At 39.0% G+C, this 18,701-nt stretch overlaps 3 protein-coding genes across 3 annotated transcripts in view; 2 read left to right on the forward strand and 1 right to left on the reverse strand.

The window, feature by feature from the left end:
- Window positions 1-5,426, forward strand: part of ric8a (RIC8 guanine nucleotide exchange factor A) — an 11,192-nt gene extending 5,766 nt beyond the window's left edge. Inside the window, 7 exon segments of the mRNA XM_016441053.1 lie at window positions 954-1,014; window positions 1,263-1,413; window positions 2,250-2,345; window positions 3,229-3,373; window positions 4,145-4,289; window positions 4,369-4,488; window positions 4,586-5,426. Coding sequence (XP_016296539.1) covers window positions 954-1,014; window positions 1,263-1,413; window positions 2,250-2,345; window positions 3,229-3,373; window positions 4,145-4,289; window positions 4,369-4,488; window positions 4,586-4,721 — 854 coding nt within the window. The 3' untranslated portion in view covers window positions 4,722-5,426.
- A 4,548-nt stretch (window positions 5,427-9,974) lies between these two features.
- psmd13 (proteasome 26S subunit, non-ATPase 13) lies at window positions 9,975-16,675 on the forward strand. The gene is made up of 13 exons (XM_016441051.1): window positions 9,975-10,158; window positions 10,735-10,813; window positions 10,897-10,931; window positions 11,624-11,679; window positions 11,797-11,840; window positions 12,355-12,441; window positions 14,776-14,947; window positions 15,057-15,136; window positions 15,322-15,447; window positions 15,552-15,614; window positions 15,763-15,843; window positions 16,254-16,370; window positions 16,462-16,675. Exons 1-13 carry the CDS (start codon window positions 10,058-10,060, stop codon window positions 16,555-16,557), a joined length of 1,137 nt encoding a protein of 378 aa, XP_016296537.1. The 5' UTR covers window positions 9,975-10,057; the 3' UTR covers window positions 16,558-16,675.
- Window positions 16,676-17,528: 853 nt separating this feature from the next.
- The window catches only part of LOC107654124 (cytochrome c oxidase subunit 8B, mitochondrial-like), a 6,683-nt gene continuing 5,510 nt past the window's right edge, over window positions 17,529-18,701 (reverse strand). The window contains exon 2 of the mRNA XM_016441052.1: window positions 17,529-17,760. Within this exon, the coding sequence (XP_016296538.1) occupies window positions 17,653-17,760 (108 nt within the window). The 3' untranslated portion in view covers window positions 17,529-17,652. The remainder of the gene's footprint in view (window positions 17,761-18,701) is intronic.

Genomic DNA, 18,701 nt, shown 5'->3' on the forward strand with positions numbered 1-18,701 from the left:
GTATATATATATATATATATATATATATATATATATATATCTCTTGAACTAAAGACCACAATTCCTACTTTTATTTAGGATTTTTTGCATTTTAAGACAATACAATAAAAAATAATATAGTATTTTAGAAGAAGCTACTGTATTGTAATGGACTTTAAAAAATACAAAAAGGGAAGATGTTCTTAATTCTCATGAAAATAATGCAACAGTGCAAAATGTAATTTAATTCTAAATACATGTATATTATCATTAATTTATTACTATTTAAAGTAACTTTTCTATTTTAATATATTTTAAAATATATGTTTTTTTATATTATATTATATTATATAAAGCTATAATATAAAGGCAAAACAGAATTTTCAGCCACCATTACTCAGGTATTTAATCAATCAGCATATTAGAATGATTTCTGTCAATATATTAGAATTCAAATTGATTTATCGAATTAGAATTCAAATTGATTTTATAATTTTTTTCAGTTTTATAAATATATACAGTTTTGTTGATTAAAAAAACCTTCATATTTTTCAAATCTGTCGTTAAAAGTTCATATTAAGCCTGAAAAAATAAGATGATGATACAATTATCTGCCTGTTCTGATCTGATGTGGATCTGATGTGAAAAAAAAAACTGATAAGCCAGTACTATGGGTATTGCGCATTCCTTGCTGCAAATTAAAAGTGTTATTTTATTATGCCTGCCTCTTAATATTTTGATAAGAAAACAAGTTATTTTTAATTTTCTAATTTTCTCCTAATCCCACGAAGGTGTGTCAATTTCATTCTCACATCTTGCTGAATAAGCATCACTCACCCCCAGCAATTAGATCTGTTCTCTCAGTGTAAATAACAGTGTTTAATTATTGATGCAGAACTAATGTGGTTTCATGGGACTTGCATTATGCTGGTGTGTGTGTGTGTGTGTGTGTGTGTGTGTGTGTGTTGCAGGAGGACTGAGACACTGCATTATGAGCACCTCCGAGGGAGAGGAGCGCACAGAGGAGATGCACAGGTACACACACACACATCAGAGCAGAAGATTTAGATGCACAGAAGTTTATAAAGGCAAGGATACCGTTTCTCAATAATGCATTAAATTGCAGAACTGAATCATGTAAAGTTGTTTGAAACAGTGACACACTGGCACAGATTCTCAGTAGAGTTTGGTAACAAATTAGAGCAGACCCACTGGGATGTCAATCCCAATTAGTTAGTCGATTTGTAAAAGGAAAGCAAATGTGATGTGAACTTGTTTTACAGCCACACGGTGAACCTTCTGGGGAACCTGCCGCTTCCGTGTCTTGACGTCTTGCTGATGCCTAAAGTCCAGCAGGGCTCTATCGAGTACATAGGTGTCAACATGGACGCCGTCAAGGTGCTGCTGGAGTTTATGGAGAAAAGACTCGACCGGGTGAGCAACCGAATACTGCTTTTGTGCAAAAGTATAATGTTAATATTTCAAAACATTCATTAGAATAGTTAAAACACATTAAACGCATATTAATGTTCCTCACCAGACATGACAATAATATTGTGATAAATCACATTTCTTCCCATGTTTGTTAAAAATGGCAACACTGTCACACATAAAGACCTTTTTTTAGTCATTTGGTTGGTAGCTCCGCCCACAGTGAAATCTCATTGGTCCAAAATCAAACTTATTTATATACTAGATGTAATTTTTTTTTCTGGTCGTCTTTGCAAATATAGAAATTATATATAGAAATACACATTTTGTGAGTTATATGGCATTTACATATTTTTGTATATAATTTTAATGAATAAATAAATTGATAATTATTTATTTTAACTGCTTTTTCCTTTTTCCTTTTCATGTATCTTTATATGTCAAATACCAATAGGATTTATTTATGTATTTATTTATTTAATTTTTTTTCATATTCTCCAACAAAAAATTTAAAAAAACGTTAACATGAAAATGACTTTACATTCATTTATTATTAATGTACAGATTATACAACAAGTATATCCAACCTTACCCAGATTCATACTGCTATACAAATAAATTGGGCTTGAGTTTTGCTGCGTTGTACCTGGTTAGGTTGAGGTGAAACACCTGCGACAAAGTTATTTTTGTTCTTTCTTTTGGTGCTCGGTTTGTTATTGTTTTTGTGCTGTGTGTGATGGGAATGCTTTGAGGGATTTCTACACCAGGACACAGCTGGAGCTCCAATGTACAACAATTTAACTGCTAACCGTCTCCACCCGTTGATGTTGTGTTTCCAGGGAAACAAGCTGAAGGAAACCCTGCTGCCCTCATTAAATCTACTAACGGAGAGTGCTCGCATCCACAGAGAGACCAGGAAGTTTTTACGAATGAAGGTGAGATTGGATGAAAACTCGACTGTGAACTTTATCAACCTTTTTTTTTTTTTTTTTGGTCATGAAAGTGTATGGTTGTGTGCAGTGTTGGGGGTAACGCACTACAAGTAACGCGAATTACGTAATCAGATTACTTTTTTCAAGTAACTAGTAAAGTAACGCATTACTTTTTAATTTACAAGAGAATATCTGAGTTACTTTTTCAAATAAGTAACGCAAGTTACTTTTTTTTGCAATTTATTGATTGGCAGCTCTCCTGTCCCCATGTTGAGAGAAATCAGAAGATGTTACTGTAGTTGTAAAATAAATATGAATATGCATCAATTCATCTCACTCACTCACAAAAAAAAAAGATTCAGTATTCCTCAAAATGATTAAAAATAATGCAACTCAGAATATGACGCAAACCTGCAATAATTAAATGTTAAACAACACAAATATCCTTTATGTATTTAATCCCATTCTATTAACCAATGTCTTTGCTTCTGACCTTCGATGATCCAGTTCAACCATACTAATAAGCACAAATTACTCTAGACAAACATTGTGTGTCTTTTTTATTGCTGAAGTGTGTTGAAATTTCTTCTTCTGCATTCTACAGTACTCCTGTAAATTTACTTTCCCTTCAGCCTGAGGCTTATTCATTTCACTTTTGGTGTGAAAAGGCTTTTATATTTGCCAAAAATATAACTTTTTTATTTTAAAAACAAACAAGCAAGTCCTGTCCAGATTTAAAAAGTAACGCAAAAGTAACGTAACGCATTACTTAACATAAAAAGTAACTAAGTAATGCAATTAGTTACTTTTTTATGGAGTAACGCAATATTATAATGCATTACTTTTAAAAGTAACTTTCCCCAACACTGGTTGTGTGTCTACGCAGGTGCTTCCACCATTACGAGATGTCAAAAACAGACCTGAGGTGGGGAACGCTCTACGGAACAAGCTAGTGCGTCTAATGACACACATAGACACGGACGTGAAGCACTGTGCGGCTGAGTTCCTGTTTGTGCTGTGCAAGGAGAGTGGTATGTTACATTATTATTAAAAATACACAAAATCACTGGAATGTATTTTTTAACACTGGAGTGTATTTTTTTTTTTTTTTTTTACAAACAACAGTTTTTTTTAGGAGCACCAGTACATTTCTTTGATAGATTTCTTGACTAAAGTCTGAAAAATCCCATTTTAAGCAAATTTTATGCAATTTTAAATTAAGAATAACTGATGAATTCTATTAGTGACTGCAAAAATAATTCCCCTTACATATTAACATCTTATTAAAAAAGTGATCAAGCTTCATAAACTTTCAAAAGTTTAGGATTGGTTAGATTTTTTTAATTCTTTAATTAAAAAAAAAACTCTTCTATTTTAATATATTTTAAAATGTAATTTATTCCTGTGATGCAAAGCTGAATTTTCAGGAGCCTTTACTCCAATCTTCAGTGTCGCATGATCCTTCAAAAAAATCATTCTAATATGCTGATTTGGTGATCAAGAAGCATTTCTTATTATTTATTGATGTTGAAAACAGTTGAAAACTATATTTTTGGGGAAACTGTGATACATTTTGTTTCAGGATTATTTGATGAATTGAAAGTTTAAAAGAACAGCATTTATTTGAAACCAATTTTTTTGTAACATTATGTATTATTGTCATTTTTGGTTAATTTAATGCATCCTCCCTGAATAAAATGATTAATTTCTTAAAAAATCTCACTTTGAAACATGAGTGTGTATATATATTTAGATAAAAGTTGTAGTTTATGATAAGTAATCTATTCTTTTCTGTCAATCAGTTTCCAGGTTTATCAAGTACACAGGTTATGGTAACGCAGCAGGGCTGCTGGCTGCTCGTGGACTGATGAGAGGCGGTCGAGACCCTGGACATTACTCAGAAGATGAGGACAGCGATACCGAGGAGTACAGAGAGGCAAAACCTCAGTACGTCATTGTCAGAAACCATAAAAGCCATCACTAAGTTAGAAAAAAATCTGAAATATTTGTCTTTTGTGTTGAACAGCATCAATCCAGTGACCGGCCGTGTGGAGGAGGAGCAGTCCAACCCTATGGAGGGAATGACTGAAGAACAGAAAGAATACGAAGCCATGAAACTGGTCAAAATGTTCGACAAACTCTCCAGGTAATAAAGTGACTTTAGGAAGCAGCGATGCTGTCATTGCGCTTTCAAAATAGTATATTGTCAACTGTAAGTAACAGCAAACATGCTTTTCTTTCAGGGGGCAGGTGATCCAGCCAATGAAAATCGGAGCTGATGGTAAAATGACTTCATTGGAGCCACAAGAGCTTCATTATTTAGCCAGTCAACAGTTCGGAGAGTCCAATAATTCTGACAGCGACAGTGACGCAAACTAATTCTCCTGAAATGAGTCGAGTCTTTTAACAGGACGGATAGGATTGCTTATTTAATTTTAATCAAACACAAAAGCTTATTGTGAATCATATAAAATAATTGAATCGTTTGACATTAAGATTTAAATGCTTTTGTTTTTACTCCAAAGGAAAACACCTGGTGATTGTTATTTCGTCTTGTTTGAGGTTTATTGTGTTGGCCTGTCTTTAGGTAATATTTTCTGTACAATGACAATGAAAACATGGTTTGGTTGCACAGTGCTAGTTTATTAATATAACAGGATTCATTTAATGGAACTCCAAGTTATTATACATCACGGATTTTATTTTTCATTTAGTATGTGGTCTGAGAAGAAAACAAATGTGACACTGGGTGAAGACAGCAACAGAGCCCTGATATTTATTTATTTATTTATTCATTCACTTGGTTTTAGGATGAGCTAAGTGTGGAATTTTTTTTAAGTTACAATATATACAGTATATATGAGATGTGATATTTTATGAGGAAGTACAGTTCAGCATTTTTTGGTTTTACTCAGGAGCATATAAAGCCTCCTGTGATCAACTTTTCTTTTGTTCTGTGTGGTAAAAGGATGAATTGCTGTATATTGTTATTGGTGGCCCGTGTAGTTACATGTGAAAGACTGAAGGAAATGTATCATTTGTATCACATTGTGTTTAAAAAAATGTATTGTGAGATTATAATAAAAGAGCTGATTTTTTTAATTGTCTCTTATTTGAGATGTTTTATACACCTACCATTTGGTAATACAATGTTGATATTTTTATATCATTAATGTTGTAGTTAGTAATGTAATCCATTACATTATGCATTTTAGGTAATGTAATCAGACTACTTTTTGATTACTTTTGACCTAACTTGTTAATCACGTTGATTTAAATAGGGATCTTGTATCATATTGATATAAAATACAAAGAGTAAGAAAATATGTTCCATTTTGTTGTAATTAATGACATAAAGTAACATTACATTACCTCAAGGTTTCCCAAACGGGTTTGTAAAGGAACTGCAGGGGGTTTGTGAGTTTAATGAAAATCTAATAATTAAATCATAAAAAGTACAAATAAGTCATTTTCAAATAGCATCATTTAAAATAAAACATTTACTAAAAATATTTTATTTGTTTGCTTGCATGTCATGTGACCATCAGCCAATGTCAGAGAACCGTGAATATGCAAATGTGATACTTATTAAAATATTTATTTTAAAATCTCAGAGGTACTTCAAGTAAATATATTAGGTGAAAGATGTTCAGATGACAAAAAAGTTTGGGAATGCCTGCATTATGTAAATAAGAAGCTGACGTACTGACGTAACCTCGGTTCCCTGAGATAAATTCCTTGACCTCTATATAAGTCGGCTCAATGCACCATTTCATCAGAATCACTTCGACTGACGTGACAGCCATCGATTTGCATGCAGCTTATAGTACGGAAAGTGACGCAATGCTCATTCCCTTATCTCAGGGAACCGAGGTTACGTCAGTAACCGGAGCATTCCCAATCGAACGTTCACTTCACGTTGTGTTATGGGAACAATATCCAATCACGCCGTGCTATGAGCAGAAACATAACGATCTGCTCTATGAGTCCAGTTTAGAAGCACTAATTTAAGGGCCCCTGAAACATGAGGGCTAAACTCAGTCCCGAGCATTAGCCAGGGATACTGACACAGCTGTTTCTGCCTCCGGGAGAAACCAGCAGTTTAATGTCCAAATTATAAAATCTAACAAATGTGGACGGCGACGACCAACCGGCGGCCACACAAAACTCACTAATGGAAATCCCGCTGGACCACACCCAGGAGGAGGCCATTCCTCTAGTTAAATGGGCTCTCACGCCTATAGGGCACTGCCAGCCCACTGAGGCATAAGGCAGGGCAATCGCATATACAATCCAGCGAGATAGTCTCTGCTTTGTGACCGGCAGCCCTTTAGAGCGGCCTCCAAAGGACTAGAGACAAGTCCCATGTCGGCACAGTCCTGGGACAGGGAGGATTTAACCTCCGAGCGCCCTTCAGGGATTTAACGACCAAGTCGTTCCTGCCAATAGTCCGACCAGCCACGAGAGAATGATTCGCTGTGATGGCTGCCACATAGACTTTAAGTGTGGATGGGGTGTGACCCTTGTCCAACAGCTCTTGCAGAAAGGTTAGCACATGGGACATGTCACATGAGTTCGGGTCCTGATCTCGCGCTGAACACCAGTCACAAAAGACTGACCACTTGAGAGCGTAGAGACGTCTTGTAGATGGAGCTCTCGCTTCTAAGATGGTGTTTGACACTCTCGTGGCGAGCTGGCTAGACTCCCGTCGAGGGACCAGAAAATCTGGATCCAGCACTACGCGAGGGCGGGGACCTTGACGCTTCGGGAAGGGATACTTCCTAGCCGCTCGGGGGCACTGTTGAAGCCCAGGCTCCTGTTTTTGCGAAGGCTGTGGCGGCGCCGGCTTCGCAGACTGTTGAGTGGATGCAGTCTTGGGGCGAACTGTCGCCGAACTGGGGCGCTTAGGCAGGAAATGACGCAGCGCCTTCGACGTCTTTTGTGCCTCAGTGAAGCGCTCTGTGAAACCGTCCGCAGCCGGGTCAAAGAGTCCTTTGGGAGAGACGGGGGAGTCCACGAAAGCCATTTTCTCAGCGTCCCTGATCTAAGTTAAGTTTAGCCACAGGTGGCGCTCCAGCACCACTAAGTTGGCCATGGCCTTGCCAACTGCCTGCGCCGTCGCCCTCGTGGCGTGCAGAGCCAGATCGGTCGCCGTGCGCAGCTCTCTGAAGGTGCCAGGATCTCTGCCAGACTCGTCCATGTCACGGAGAAGTTTGGCTTAAAATACTTGGAGGACATACATCGTATGCAGGGCTGAGCCGGCCTGGCCAGCCACTGCATAAGCCCTGTTGGCCAAAGCTGACGTCATCCTGCAGGGCTTAGAGGGGTGCACTGCAGACTTGAGCCCGTGGGTCAACGGTGGACACAGATGAGCCACCACAGCCTCTTCGAGAGGGGGGAGCTTACTGTACCCCTTTTCTTCAGCGGCATTAACGGTGGTGAAAGCAGCTGCAGTGGAAGGGTTAACACGCGCCGAGTAGGGAGTCCGCCATGTTTTAGTGAGCTCGTTGTGAACTGCAGGCAGAAAGGGAGCTGGCCGCTGACGAGGTGAAGGCTGACGGTGTCCCTTTAAGAACCACTCGTCGAGGAGGTCGGGGCGGGCTCTTCCAGGGACGTCCAATCCAGGCCGAGTTCCTCTAATGCCTTTGTGAGGACGCGGATCAGCTCCGAGTCTACGCTGGGGAGCGCAGACTGAGATAGAGCGGGGGCTTCAGGCTCTTCGCCAGAACCAACCCACTCTTCAGTGTCAGATGCTGTCAAGGACATGGAGCCGTCAAAGATCACCTCCTCTTCAGAAGCGCCGAAAGACACTAAGCCACTCACAGCTGACGAGGGGCATTGATCCTCACGTGTGAAACACACCGGCGAACTGAGGCGCTGCGGAGGAGCGAGGTACGCGGGCGCAGCGCCGACATAGTCTCACTCGAGCCCGAGGGAAGAGGACCGCTGCTCCGCTGTTTCTTCCTCTTGGGCGAGAAAGGAAACGGGAAAGCAGGACGGGGAGGACCGCCTTCGTGAAAGAAGGTGATGCGTGAGCGAAGGAGGGAGAGACTCATGTTCTCGCATTGAGAACATGAAGTTTCAGTGAGCGCAGCCTCTGCATGGGCGACATGACACACTCACTGTGCCCATCAGCATCTTGCAAGGGGTCCTTTCAGGCGCTGCACTCACGGAGCGAAATTTGCAACAATGCCGCTGGAAATTTGCTCTGGAAATATGCTCTGGAAATGCTCTTAGGGTGCTTTCACACCTGTAGATCGATTGCTTTGTTCCGAAACAGGGATTAAAATTATTACAATGTTGCTTTTTATTCTTGGTGCGGTTCGCTTTCATATGGCAATGTTTCTAAACGGACCAAATTTATTAATACAAGTCACGATCGAGTAAACTGTTCTCTCATTGGTCAAAGTTCCACGGTTTATTTTCCGGGATTCCACTTAGCTGTCACAGCTGTCATCTGTCAGGATGGAACGACAACAGCTTCTCTGGCTTATTGTTGTTGTTTTTTTTTTGTAGATGTCGTTATATTAATTTATCACTTTGAGCAGGAGTCCAGGATTCATCGGGAAAACATTTTTAAAATGCACATACTAGGAAGAAGAGCAACAAAACGGCATTATAAAATGAAAAAGTGCGCTTTGATTTTGAATGGCGAAGACGTGCTCACCCACAGACATTCACAGGTTCATTTTTAAGTATTAGCAAAACAACAAAGCTAATGCGGACAGCATTAAAAACAGCAAAGCTAATCATGGAACTTACGTAATTACCCATTATACATTGGGATATAGCTTGGTTCGTTGATCCGTTAGATCGGATTGCTTTCTCACTACAATCGAACCGCCCCAGAGTTCGTTTTCAATCGAGCCAAGACCACCTCGTTCAGGCGATCTCGGACCGATTGTTTTGGCGCGGATCCTAGCACGATTGCTGTGTTCACATATGCCCAAACAAACCGAGCTAAGGAGGGAAATGCGCCAGGTTCCGAAACAACAGGCCAGGTGTGAAAGCATCCTTAATTTGCCAGATGGCCACAGGGGAAGGTCTTCTTCCACTGTCGGGGGCTTCTTCCAGGGCGGAGAGCGGGGAGAGCAGGAGAGCAGGTAAGCAGTCTTCTTTCTTGCTTCTTCGATTTCTTCAAAGAGATGGTCTCATCGCTGAAGGAGAAGATTCTGATGAAATGGCGCGTTGAGCCGACTTATATAGAGGTTGCTCCGCCCTTTCTGGCGGGCTAAAGCCCCATTGGTTTGTGCAGTTACACAGACGTTAACAAATCAGGCTTCATTAACAGGGTAAACAGGAGGATAACCCATAACTCAACGTGAAGTGAACGTTCGATAGGGAACTACAGATTATGTGAGTTTTGCCCACATCAATATTGTAAATTACTTACACATTGATTTTGCTTGTGTGTTGACAAAACAAGAGGTAATGTGAAGAGAGGAAAAGTTAAGGTGAAATGTGTGTAGGGGGGAGGGGGGCTTAATAATGGGCTTGACTGATCAGGAAATATCAGAGGTTATGTTCCTTTTGGGCGGGTTTTGAGTCCGCTTTGGGCTGGTGTTTTTCTGGGACTTGGCAACCCTGCCTCCACTCCACTATGTGGCGGTAGCGCGCTGTTCTGCTCAGCGTCCGTTCAGTTTATTGGTTTAGACTGATTCGTGACAGCGAGAGCTTCATTCTTCTCCTCAAGCAATCAAACATCTACATTCAAGATGAAAGATGTCATCGGATACCTCAAACAACAGCAGAGCAAGAGTCCGACGCCTGAGATGGCCTCGGAGTGGCACTCAATGGAGGATCTGTACAACAGAAAGTATGAATTTGTGTTCAGTGTGTGAGTGTGGGCTAGCTGAGTCATTTAGCATGCTAAGCTAAAGGCTATTTATATTAATTATACCATCGGATATAATATACTTTATCTACACGGAAAGGGTTTAAAGACAACGTTGTTGGTTTTTTTTGCGTAACGTTAATGGTTTTATGTTTGTTGCTGCAGTTATTGTAAAATGAGCACTAGCGTGTTTAACTTGTGTGGATAGCAAGTCATTGCTGAAGTCAGGTGTCTAGTATGTGCTGTTGTTTGTTTTCAGGTGTTTTATTTGAAATCAGAGAGGTTTGAAAGTTATTAAGTTAACGGTTTTCTAATGTAATACACTGCTTTGAATTATTGCTTTATTTACTTTAAAAATTAAAGTAAACCTGTCAAATCAGTGCCTGAATTGCTTGACTCTCTTAAAACATCAGCCCATAGATAGATGACATAGACAGATCGGAAAGAAGGTAAACAAATGGATGGGTAGGTAGTTATATAGTTGAGTAGATGGTAAGATGGGAGCAAAACCGATCAATTCACATTTATTGTATTTATTACATTTATCTCTTTTGACAGATTGTGGCATCAGTTGACTCTGAAGTTGACAGTCTTTGTGCAGGACCCTTATTTCTCCAAAGGGGATGGTCTCATTCAGGTATGTAATCAGATCAGAATTGCTTCTTACACTTCAAAAATGTAATGTGAAACATTTTAAAAGTCTGTATTTGCTTTCCACAGCTCTATGAAAACTTCCTCTGTGATTTTGAACACAGGTAAGAGGCAATTCTGATGAGATTTATTCATGCATCTGATAACTGGTGATTAGAAACCAGTTGATCATTTTAGCACCTCCATTCATTGGCCATGTACACATTGTAAAATTTCAGGAGTGACAACCGCGTTTAAATACGTGAGTGATTTCTCTAACAACATAATTTTGGATGTACGGAACAGAACTCGCTCTTGAAATTACGATGATTGACACCATGGTAACCATAGCAACATTCTGGCATCTCGCATATTTGGTATCTGCTATTTTTGACCAAAGTAATGCTTTGACCTGTTTGGAAGAAGTGCACTTTTGAAGTGTTGCCATGTCCACTTATTATAAGCTATGCTTATTGAGCGTCTTTGATCTTATCTCATTGAGCAATTGAGTTTATGTAGTAATTACAGTTGGTAGGTGCAGGTTGTGATATTTTGTTTGTCTGGCTTATTTCCAAAATACAGCATTTGAATTAAAGTGGGCTTGTTCTTATTTGCAAGATCTGGCAACAGTGAGTTGAAACATACTTTGTTCCCTGTACTTTCCTACACTGTACATACAGAAAAGAGAAACTCTGATGTGCGGTTAAATGCGTCATTAACAACTAGTTAGCTACAGTGTGTACGTGGCCATTGTGATGCTCTTGTGCTTCTGGAAAACTTGCAGTTTAATGGAAACAAATAATTTTTTTCTGGACAGAATCAACCCATTGTCCTTAATAGAAATCATCCTTCATGTTGCAAAACAAATGCCAGGTACAGCTTTGTGTTTCCTATTAGTGTTCAATGATTCCCATCGCAAAGCCTGTAGAGAGTGAACAAAAAATACTACTCTATGTTGTAATATTAATAACATCTTTTGTTTTTTAACAGATCCAAATACAGCCATCCCCTTTCTTGAGAAAACAAAGGAGAAGGTAGCAAGTTGTTCCAAAGACTAAAGAATACCCAAGACGTGTCACTCGTATAGTTATGAATGGGGAAAAATGCAAAACTCAATATGGCCGCTCTATCGAACGATGCCCCGCCTTTCTGAGCAAAAGAGCCAATCCCTAATCGATAAAACAGTCAGCACTATGTGACGTGCGCCTAGGACTGCGCATGCGCACTAGCTGGTCTAGCCTGAGAAATAAACTTTTTTTTAACGCTATTTGAGCAAAATAAACAACATTTATGATACAGTTGTTGTCAGATTTAATTGGTAATTTCAAATATGAAATTTAATCGTAAGCTTGGCGAACAGTTTTGGCCAATTTGATGTTTCCCCATTCAAAGCGAAAAGAGCTGCGCTTGCGTGCCTGAGAGGCGTTTCAAAGATGGACACCGAGTGACATGACTTGCCTTAAAGGGACTTTGGTGGTTTTCCTTTGATTGAAATTTACAATATGAGTGACGGTGTTGAAATCATTGTTTGTCGTTTTACTCAATCAGGTCAAAGCCAGTGATGAGGCCGTCATCCTCTGCAAAACCTCAATTGGCAGCCTCAAGCTTGACATCAACGACCTCCCCGCGACAAAGGTCATTTATTTGCATTTTTCTGTTCTTAGTTTGTGGTCACATTTACCATTGCATAGTGAATTTTTCTAAATCAAATCCAGTCATTTCAATAGCAGGGCTCAACATTAAGCCTTGACATGTGCTTGTCCTTCGGACAAGTAAATCAGTCATTCACTTAGTTACTTTTGCCGTAAATGTAATCCATTCTGAAGCAATACTCTCATCCCTGCTCTATGACGTCACTGTCTTAATGAGTGAGTCACTGATTCAACTAATTCGTTCAAATGGCTAATTCATTCAATAAATAAAGCAAGTGACTTTCTTTATGAATGGCTCACTGAATCATTGACTCACCTGATTCATTCAAAAATGCTGAATCATTCAGTAACGAAACACGAAAACGTGTGTTGCTTGGAGATGTGTGTCTGTTCTGCTGTGGCTTTGCTTAGAACTATCTTCGTTAGCAAAAACGGTCAATAATGTGTCTAAAAAAGTCAGTTAATATTAACTACTTGTTTATTGAACTACTGTTGTATAAAATCAATGTCACATTTGCAATTGTACTGGTGCTTGGTCGTGTGATGTTGCTTTCCTATATCATGTTATATAGAATATTTATCTATTTTTTCCTACCGCAGTCTGTTTGTTCATGTTTGTTTCTTTGTGTGTGCTGTTGCACCTATTAGTTTAGATTTTTCTGTGAGTCAGATAGGTGCACGAGCCTCAACTGACGCAACCTTAATACTGTCATTACATTACCAGTTATCAGTCACCGTTTACACTGACAGTAATAAAATCAAAATCATTCTCACCAAAGTTTCGGTGCTGCCCTAGTTATTGTTTATTATTGATGTTTTAATCAGGTTACTTGTCCAGTCGGGCAAGTAAAATTCTCTTTCACTTGCCCCTTCACAAAATCCACTTGTCCCAGACAAGAGTTAATGTCGAGCCCTGATACAGTTGTTGTCAGATTTAATTGGTAATTTCAAATATGAAATTTAATCGTAAGCTTGGCGAACAGTTTTGGCCAATTTGATGTTTCCCCATTCAAAGCGAAAAGAGCTGCGCTTGCGTGCCTGAGAGGCGTTTCAAAGATGGACACCGAGTGACATGACTTGCCTTAAAGGGACTTTGGTGGTTTTCCTTTGATTGAAATTTACAATATGAGTGACGGTGTTGAAATCATTGTTTGTCGTTTTACTCAATCAGGTCAAAGCCAGTGATGAGGCCGTCATCCTCTGCAAAACCTCAATTGGCAGCCTCAAGCTTGACATCAACGACCTCCCCGCGACAAAGGTCATTTATTTGCATTTTTCTGTTCTTAGTTTGTGGTCACATTTACCATTGCATAGTGAATTTTTCTAAATCAAATCCAGTCATTTCAATAGCAGGGCTCAACATTAAGCCTTGACATGTGCTTGTCCTTCGGACAAGTAAATCAGTCATTCACTTAGTTACTTTTGCCGTAAATGTAATCCATTCTGAAGCAATACTCTCATCCCTGCTCTATGACGTCACTGTCTTAATGAGTGAGTCACTGATTCAACTAATTCGTTCAAATGGCTAATTCATTCAATAAATAAAGCAAGTGACTTTCTTTATGAATGGCTCACTGAATCATTGACTCACCTGATTCATTCAAAAATGCTGAATCATTCAGTAACGAAACACGAAAACGTGTGTTGCTTGGAGATGTGTGTCTGTTCTGCTGTGGCTTTGCTTAGAACTATCTTCGTTAGCAAAAACGGTCAATAATGTGTCTAAAAAAGTCAGTTAATATTAACTACTTGTTTATTGAACTACTGTTGTATAAAATCAATGTCACATTTGCAATTGTACTGGTGCTTGGTCGTGTGATGTTGCTTTCCTATATCATGTTATATAGAATATTTATCTATTTTTTCCTACCGCAGTCTGTTTGTTCATGTTTGTTTCTTTGTGTGTGCTGTTGCACCTATTAGTTTAGATTTTTCTGTGAGTCAGATAGGTGCACGAGCCTCAACTGACGCAACCTTAATACTGTCATTACATTACCAGTTATCAGTCACCGTTTACACTGACAGTAATAAAATCAAAATCATTCTCACCAAAGTTTCGGTGCTGCCCTAGTTATTGTTTATTATTGATGTTTTAATCAGGTTACTTGTCCGGTCAGGCAAGTAAAATTCTCTTTCACTTGCCCCTTCACAAAATCCACTTGTCCTGGACAAGCGGACAAACGTTAATGTCGAGCCCTGAATAGGATTCTACATGATCTGGAATTTGTCGAAATACGAAATGTTGCCGAAGTTTGTGATCACAACACTTTTATTTGAGACCATTATTCATGTAGTCTTATGTATAATAAATTTGCAGAAATTAATAGAGGAAGTGGAAGAGATGCTGAACAATCTCCCTGGTGTGACGTCAGTGCACGGGCGATTTTACGATCTGTCGAGCAAATATTACCGCATCATTGGGAACCACGCTATGTACTACAAGGATGCCCTGCGGTACTTGGGATGTGTGGAAGCAAAAGACTTGCCTGGTAAATATTCTGACTGCTGGATGTTTACATTTGACAAAGATACTTGGGGAAACAGCGCCCTCTAGTGGTGTTGGGATTGTGGTTCAATGCTCACTTTATCTCATAACAGAAGCAGAGCAACAAGAAAGAGCTTTCACATTAGGCCTGGCCGGCCTGCTCGGAGAGGGAGTGTACAACTTCGGAGAACTGGTAAGTGCCTGTCGTACCTGTGTTATTTATGTACTGTAATAGTATATGTTAATATTTTGAATGTGCTTTTATTTCTATATTTTCAATTTTGATTTTGAAGTTAATTTCTCTGCTACGTGTCTCCTTCATTGGCAACTGCTTGTCCTTATGGATTTATGTGCACTAACAGCTTGTCATGTTTACAGCTGATGCACCCGGTCCTGGAGTCACTGAGGAACACCGATAAACAGTGGCTGATAGACACACTCTATGCATTTAATGCAGGCAACGTGGAGAAATTCCAAGCCCTGAAGACCGCATGGGGTCAACAGGTGAGTTATTAAATGTCAAAAAAAACCTTATCAAGTGTTTTTCAAATTTGTCAATATTGTTACTATGTGAACCTGCATGAATTTTTGTTGTCCTCTCCTCAAAGCCTGATCTCGCAGCTCATGAGGCCAAACTCATGCAGAAGATCCAGTTACTCTGTGTCATGGAGGTATAAATGCTATTGATTAAGAATGTATTAAGCTGGTAATTGACTTCAAATTTTGTTAAGTACATCATTACTTGCTAATTAAGTTGCACAGGAAGAGTTATTATTGAGTAACAAAGCTAAAACAGTAAATGATTGATTGTCTTCATAGATGACTTTCACAAGGCCAGCCAATCACAGGCAGCTGACGTTCCAGGAAATTGCACAGAGTGCAAAAATCCAAGTGAATGAGGTTTGTTTTTTCTCTTTTGAATTAGAAAAAAATAGTAAAAAAAAAAACATTTAATATATAGCAAATTTATTAATATATGAATAGAAACAGCATTAAATAGTTTACTAATAAATTATATTTATATTGTAGTTTTAAAAATAACTTTTATTTATTTATATATGAATAGACAGCATTAAATAAATTAAATGCAAAGATTTTTTTTGCTTTCTTTTTTATGGTTTTCTTAAATTAGTTTTCTCATGTTTAGAGGTATATCTTACTCTTACTGGCTAAGATGTTCACTCTTCAAGTAGACACAGGTTAAAGCTAGTAATAATGAAGTGTTTTTAGTAAACATAGAAGTGTATTTAATCCAGGACCAGACTTAATCTGTGTCTGGGAGATGGTCTTATCCTTATCCTTTCCCTCAGGTGGAGCTGTTGGTGATGAAGGCTCTGTCTGTTGGACTGATCAAAGGAAGCATTGACGAGGTGGAAAAGAAAGTTCACATGACCTGGGTTCAGCCCAGAGTACTGGACGTGCAGCAGGTACGTCCAAACCAATGAAGACATATATACATATACAAAAACTTTCTACGGCCAACACGAAGTGGGGTTTTTTTTTTTTCCATCTCCACAGATTAAGGGCATGAAGGATCGTCTGGACTTCTGGTGTGGGGATGTTAAGAACATGGCCATGTTGGTGGAACACCAGGCTCAGGACATCCTCACTTGAATGTCCTTCATGCTGTCTGTCCCATTCAAATGTTCCCTTGCATTGCATTCTCCCCGAGTCTCGGTCCTTCATGTGATACGCATCTTCATTATATCATTAAAGCAGCTTGTTTTCACAATCATTCGTTTGGTTTTTATATGCAATACAAAATGTAAAGGGATAGTTCACCCAAAAATACAAATTCTACACCCTGGGCTAAAAATATCTTATTTTGTGTTCCACAGAAGAAAATCACACAGGTTTGGAACAACATGAGGGTGAGTAAATGATGACAGATCTTACTTTTTGGATGTACTATCCCTTTGACATTTTGAGTTGGGTCATTGAAAGTTTTTTTTTCTCATCTGAACCAAAATCGCACACATTTGTCATCAATAGGAATGTTCATTCTAGATCTGTATTGACTGTTGACAACAGCAGTGTTAAAGTTAAACCCTGAAAATACAGTAATTTGCTAAATAACATTTGGGAACATGTGACCTCACTGAACTCCCAAGATCTAATTTGAAATAGTTACTCCCACTCCTACACTGCCCACATCCTGCACTAAAACAATGGAGCAGTGCTGTGTAAAAAAAAAAAAATAATAATAATCATCATCATACACTACTGAGAATAGACAAGATGTTTTATCTTCTGCCGAATGGAGGATTCCATAACATTTAGTATGCATATAACTGGTTAACTGGACTTTAAATGGTTAATCTCACTACGAAAAAGATATTTCTTGCTTCTAGGAAAATGGACACTATAAAGAATTGCATGTGAATTAACGTTAGTGTCCTCATTGCAATCGTTTAGCTGTTTAGTTTTGCAACAAGGGAAATTTACAGTGTCAACTATACTTTTGAAATGGTCATTTGTGATATTGAAAAAGCTTTTTATCTTTTTAGTTTCAGTGATGTTGACTTGCGGTCGTGTACCAGCAACTGTAAAGCACATGTTGTACATAGAATGCAACTTAGAATAGAAAGTATTTTATTCAATGCAGACCAGTGCCACGAGTTGAGGTGTTCAAGTACATTCATTTATTAAAACATTCTTAACAAGGTTCAATAGTCTTCGTAAGGAGGAATGCTCAAAGGCAGGCGGTTCTTATTCAGCTCCACCAGGACGTTTCTTGTAGTCCTCCAAATGTGCCAGGACCCATCCAGAGGGGCCCAGGATGGTCACGAACATGGTCACCATTACAAAGACTTGCTCCTGCATTGAGAACACAGAGACGGTCATCAGATGCTCATCTATATTAGTCTAGACCAGGGCTGTCCAAACTCGGTCCTGGAAGGCCGGTGTCCTGCAGAGTTTAGCTCCAACCCTAATTAAACACACCTGAAGCAGCTAATCAAGCTCTTACTAGGCATAGAAACTTCCAGTCAGGTGTGTTGAGTCAAGTTGGAGTTAAACTCTGCAGGACACCGGCCCTCCAGGACCGACTTTGGACAGCCCTGGTCTAGACCTTTTTTTAAGTAATAAGACTAGCCAAGCTATTTTCCCATGCATCACCCTCAAGCTGGCTATATTTTGGTGCCTTTTCCCTTGGAGACTATAATGCGATTTTTATTTGGGCAAAATGTAGTAGTGCACAACTTGAGGTATTTGTGTTGTGGGACATAATATCTGGTTTATAGCTGGTTTAAGCTGTTTTTTGATGGAAAAGAAAACATATCTGATGTATTTGTGCTTTGGGACATAGTACCCAGATAGCAAGAACGTTTGGGCCAAATGTGGCTGATAGCCGTCACATTTGGCCTAGGTATGGCATGGCTGAGCACATATGGGCCAAACTTTAACCGTATATGTTTTGCCATGGATTTAGAATTGGAGGGAATTTTCTTTTGGATGACAATTTTTGGGGGGTATATGGTCCAGATGATAGCACACAACTGAGAGCCATATGTGGCTTCGCTATGGCACACCATGGAATATGTTAACTTATGGTTAACATTTGGCTTTTATTTGGAAAAACACATATAAACTGCTGGCAGGTAGCTGGCAGGGCTCACATCTCAGCCCATTCAAACATGCTATTGGTTGCTTTGTGTCTTCCCTTATTCCTATTGGTGGATTACTGAAATTTTGAAAATATATCCGTTATTTCCCGCTCTGCTTCCTCTTTCAATCGCCGTTAAAAAAGAAGAAGATGA

Source organism: Sinocyclocheilus anshuiensis, unplaced genomic scaffold, assembly GCF_001515605.1.
Source record: "Sinocyclocheilus anshuiensis isolate Anshui unplaced genomic scaffold, SAMN03320099.WGS_v1.1 scaffold115, whole genome shotgun sequence".
Taxonomy (NCBI): Eukaryota; Metazoa; Chordata; class Actinopteri; order Cypriniformes; family Cyprinidae; genus Sinocyclocheilus; species Sinocyclocheilus anshuiensis.

Excerpts from the sequence above, each read along its gene's own strand:
- psmd13 (XM_016441051.1), top strand. The coding sequence starts at position 10,058 with ATGAAAGATGTCATCGGATACCTCAAACAACAGCAGAGCAAGAGTCCG. Across the intron at positions 11,680-11,796 it reads TGTTGCAAAACAAATGCCAG|ATCCAAATACAGCCATCCCC; the intron begins GTACAGCTTTGT and ends GTTTTTTAACAG. Across the intron at positions 15,615-15,762 it reads AGTTACTCTGTGTCATGGAG|ATGACTTTCACAAGGCCAGC; the intron begins GTATAAATGCTA and ends TTGTCTTCATAG.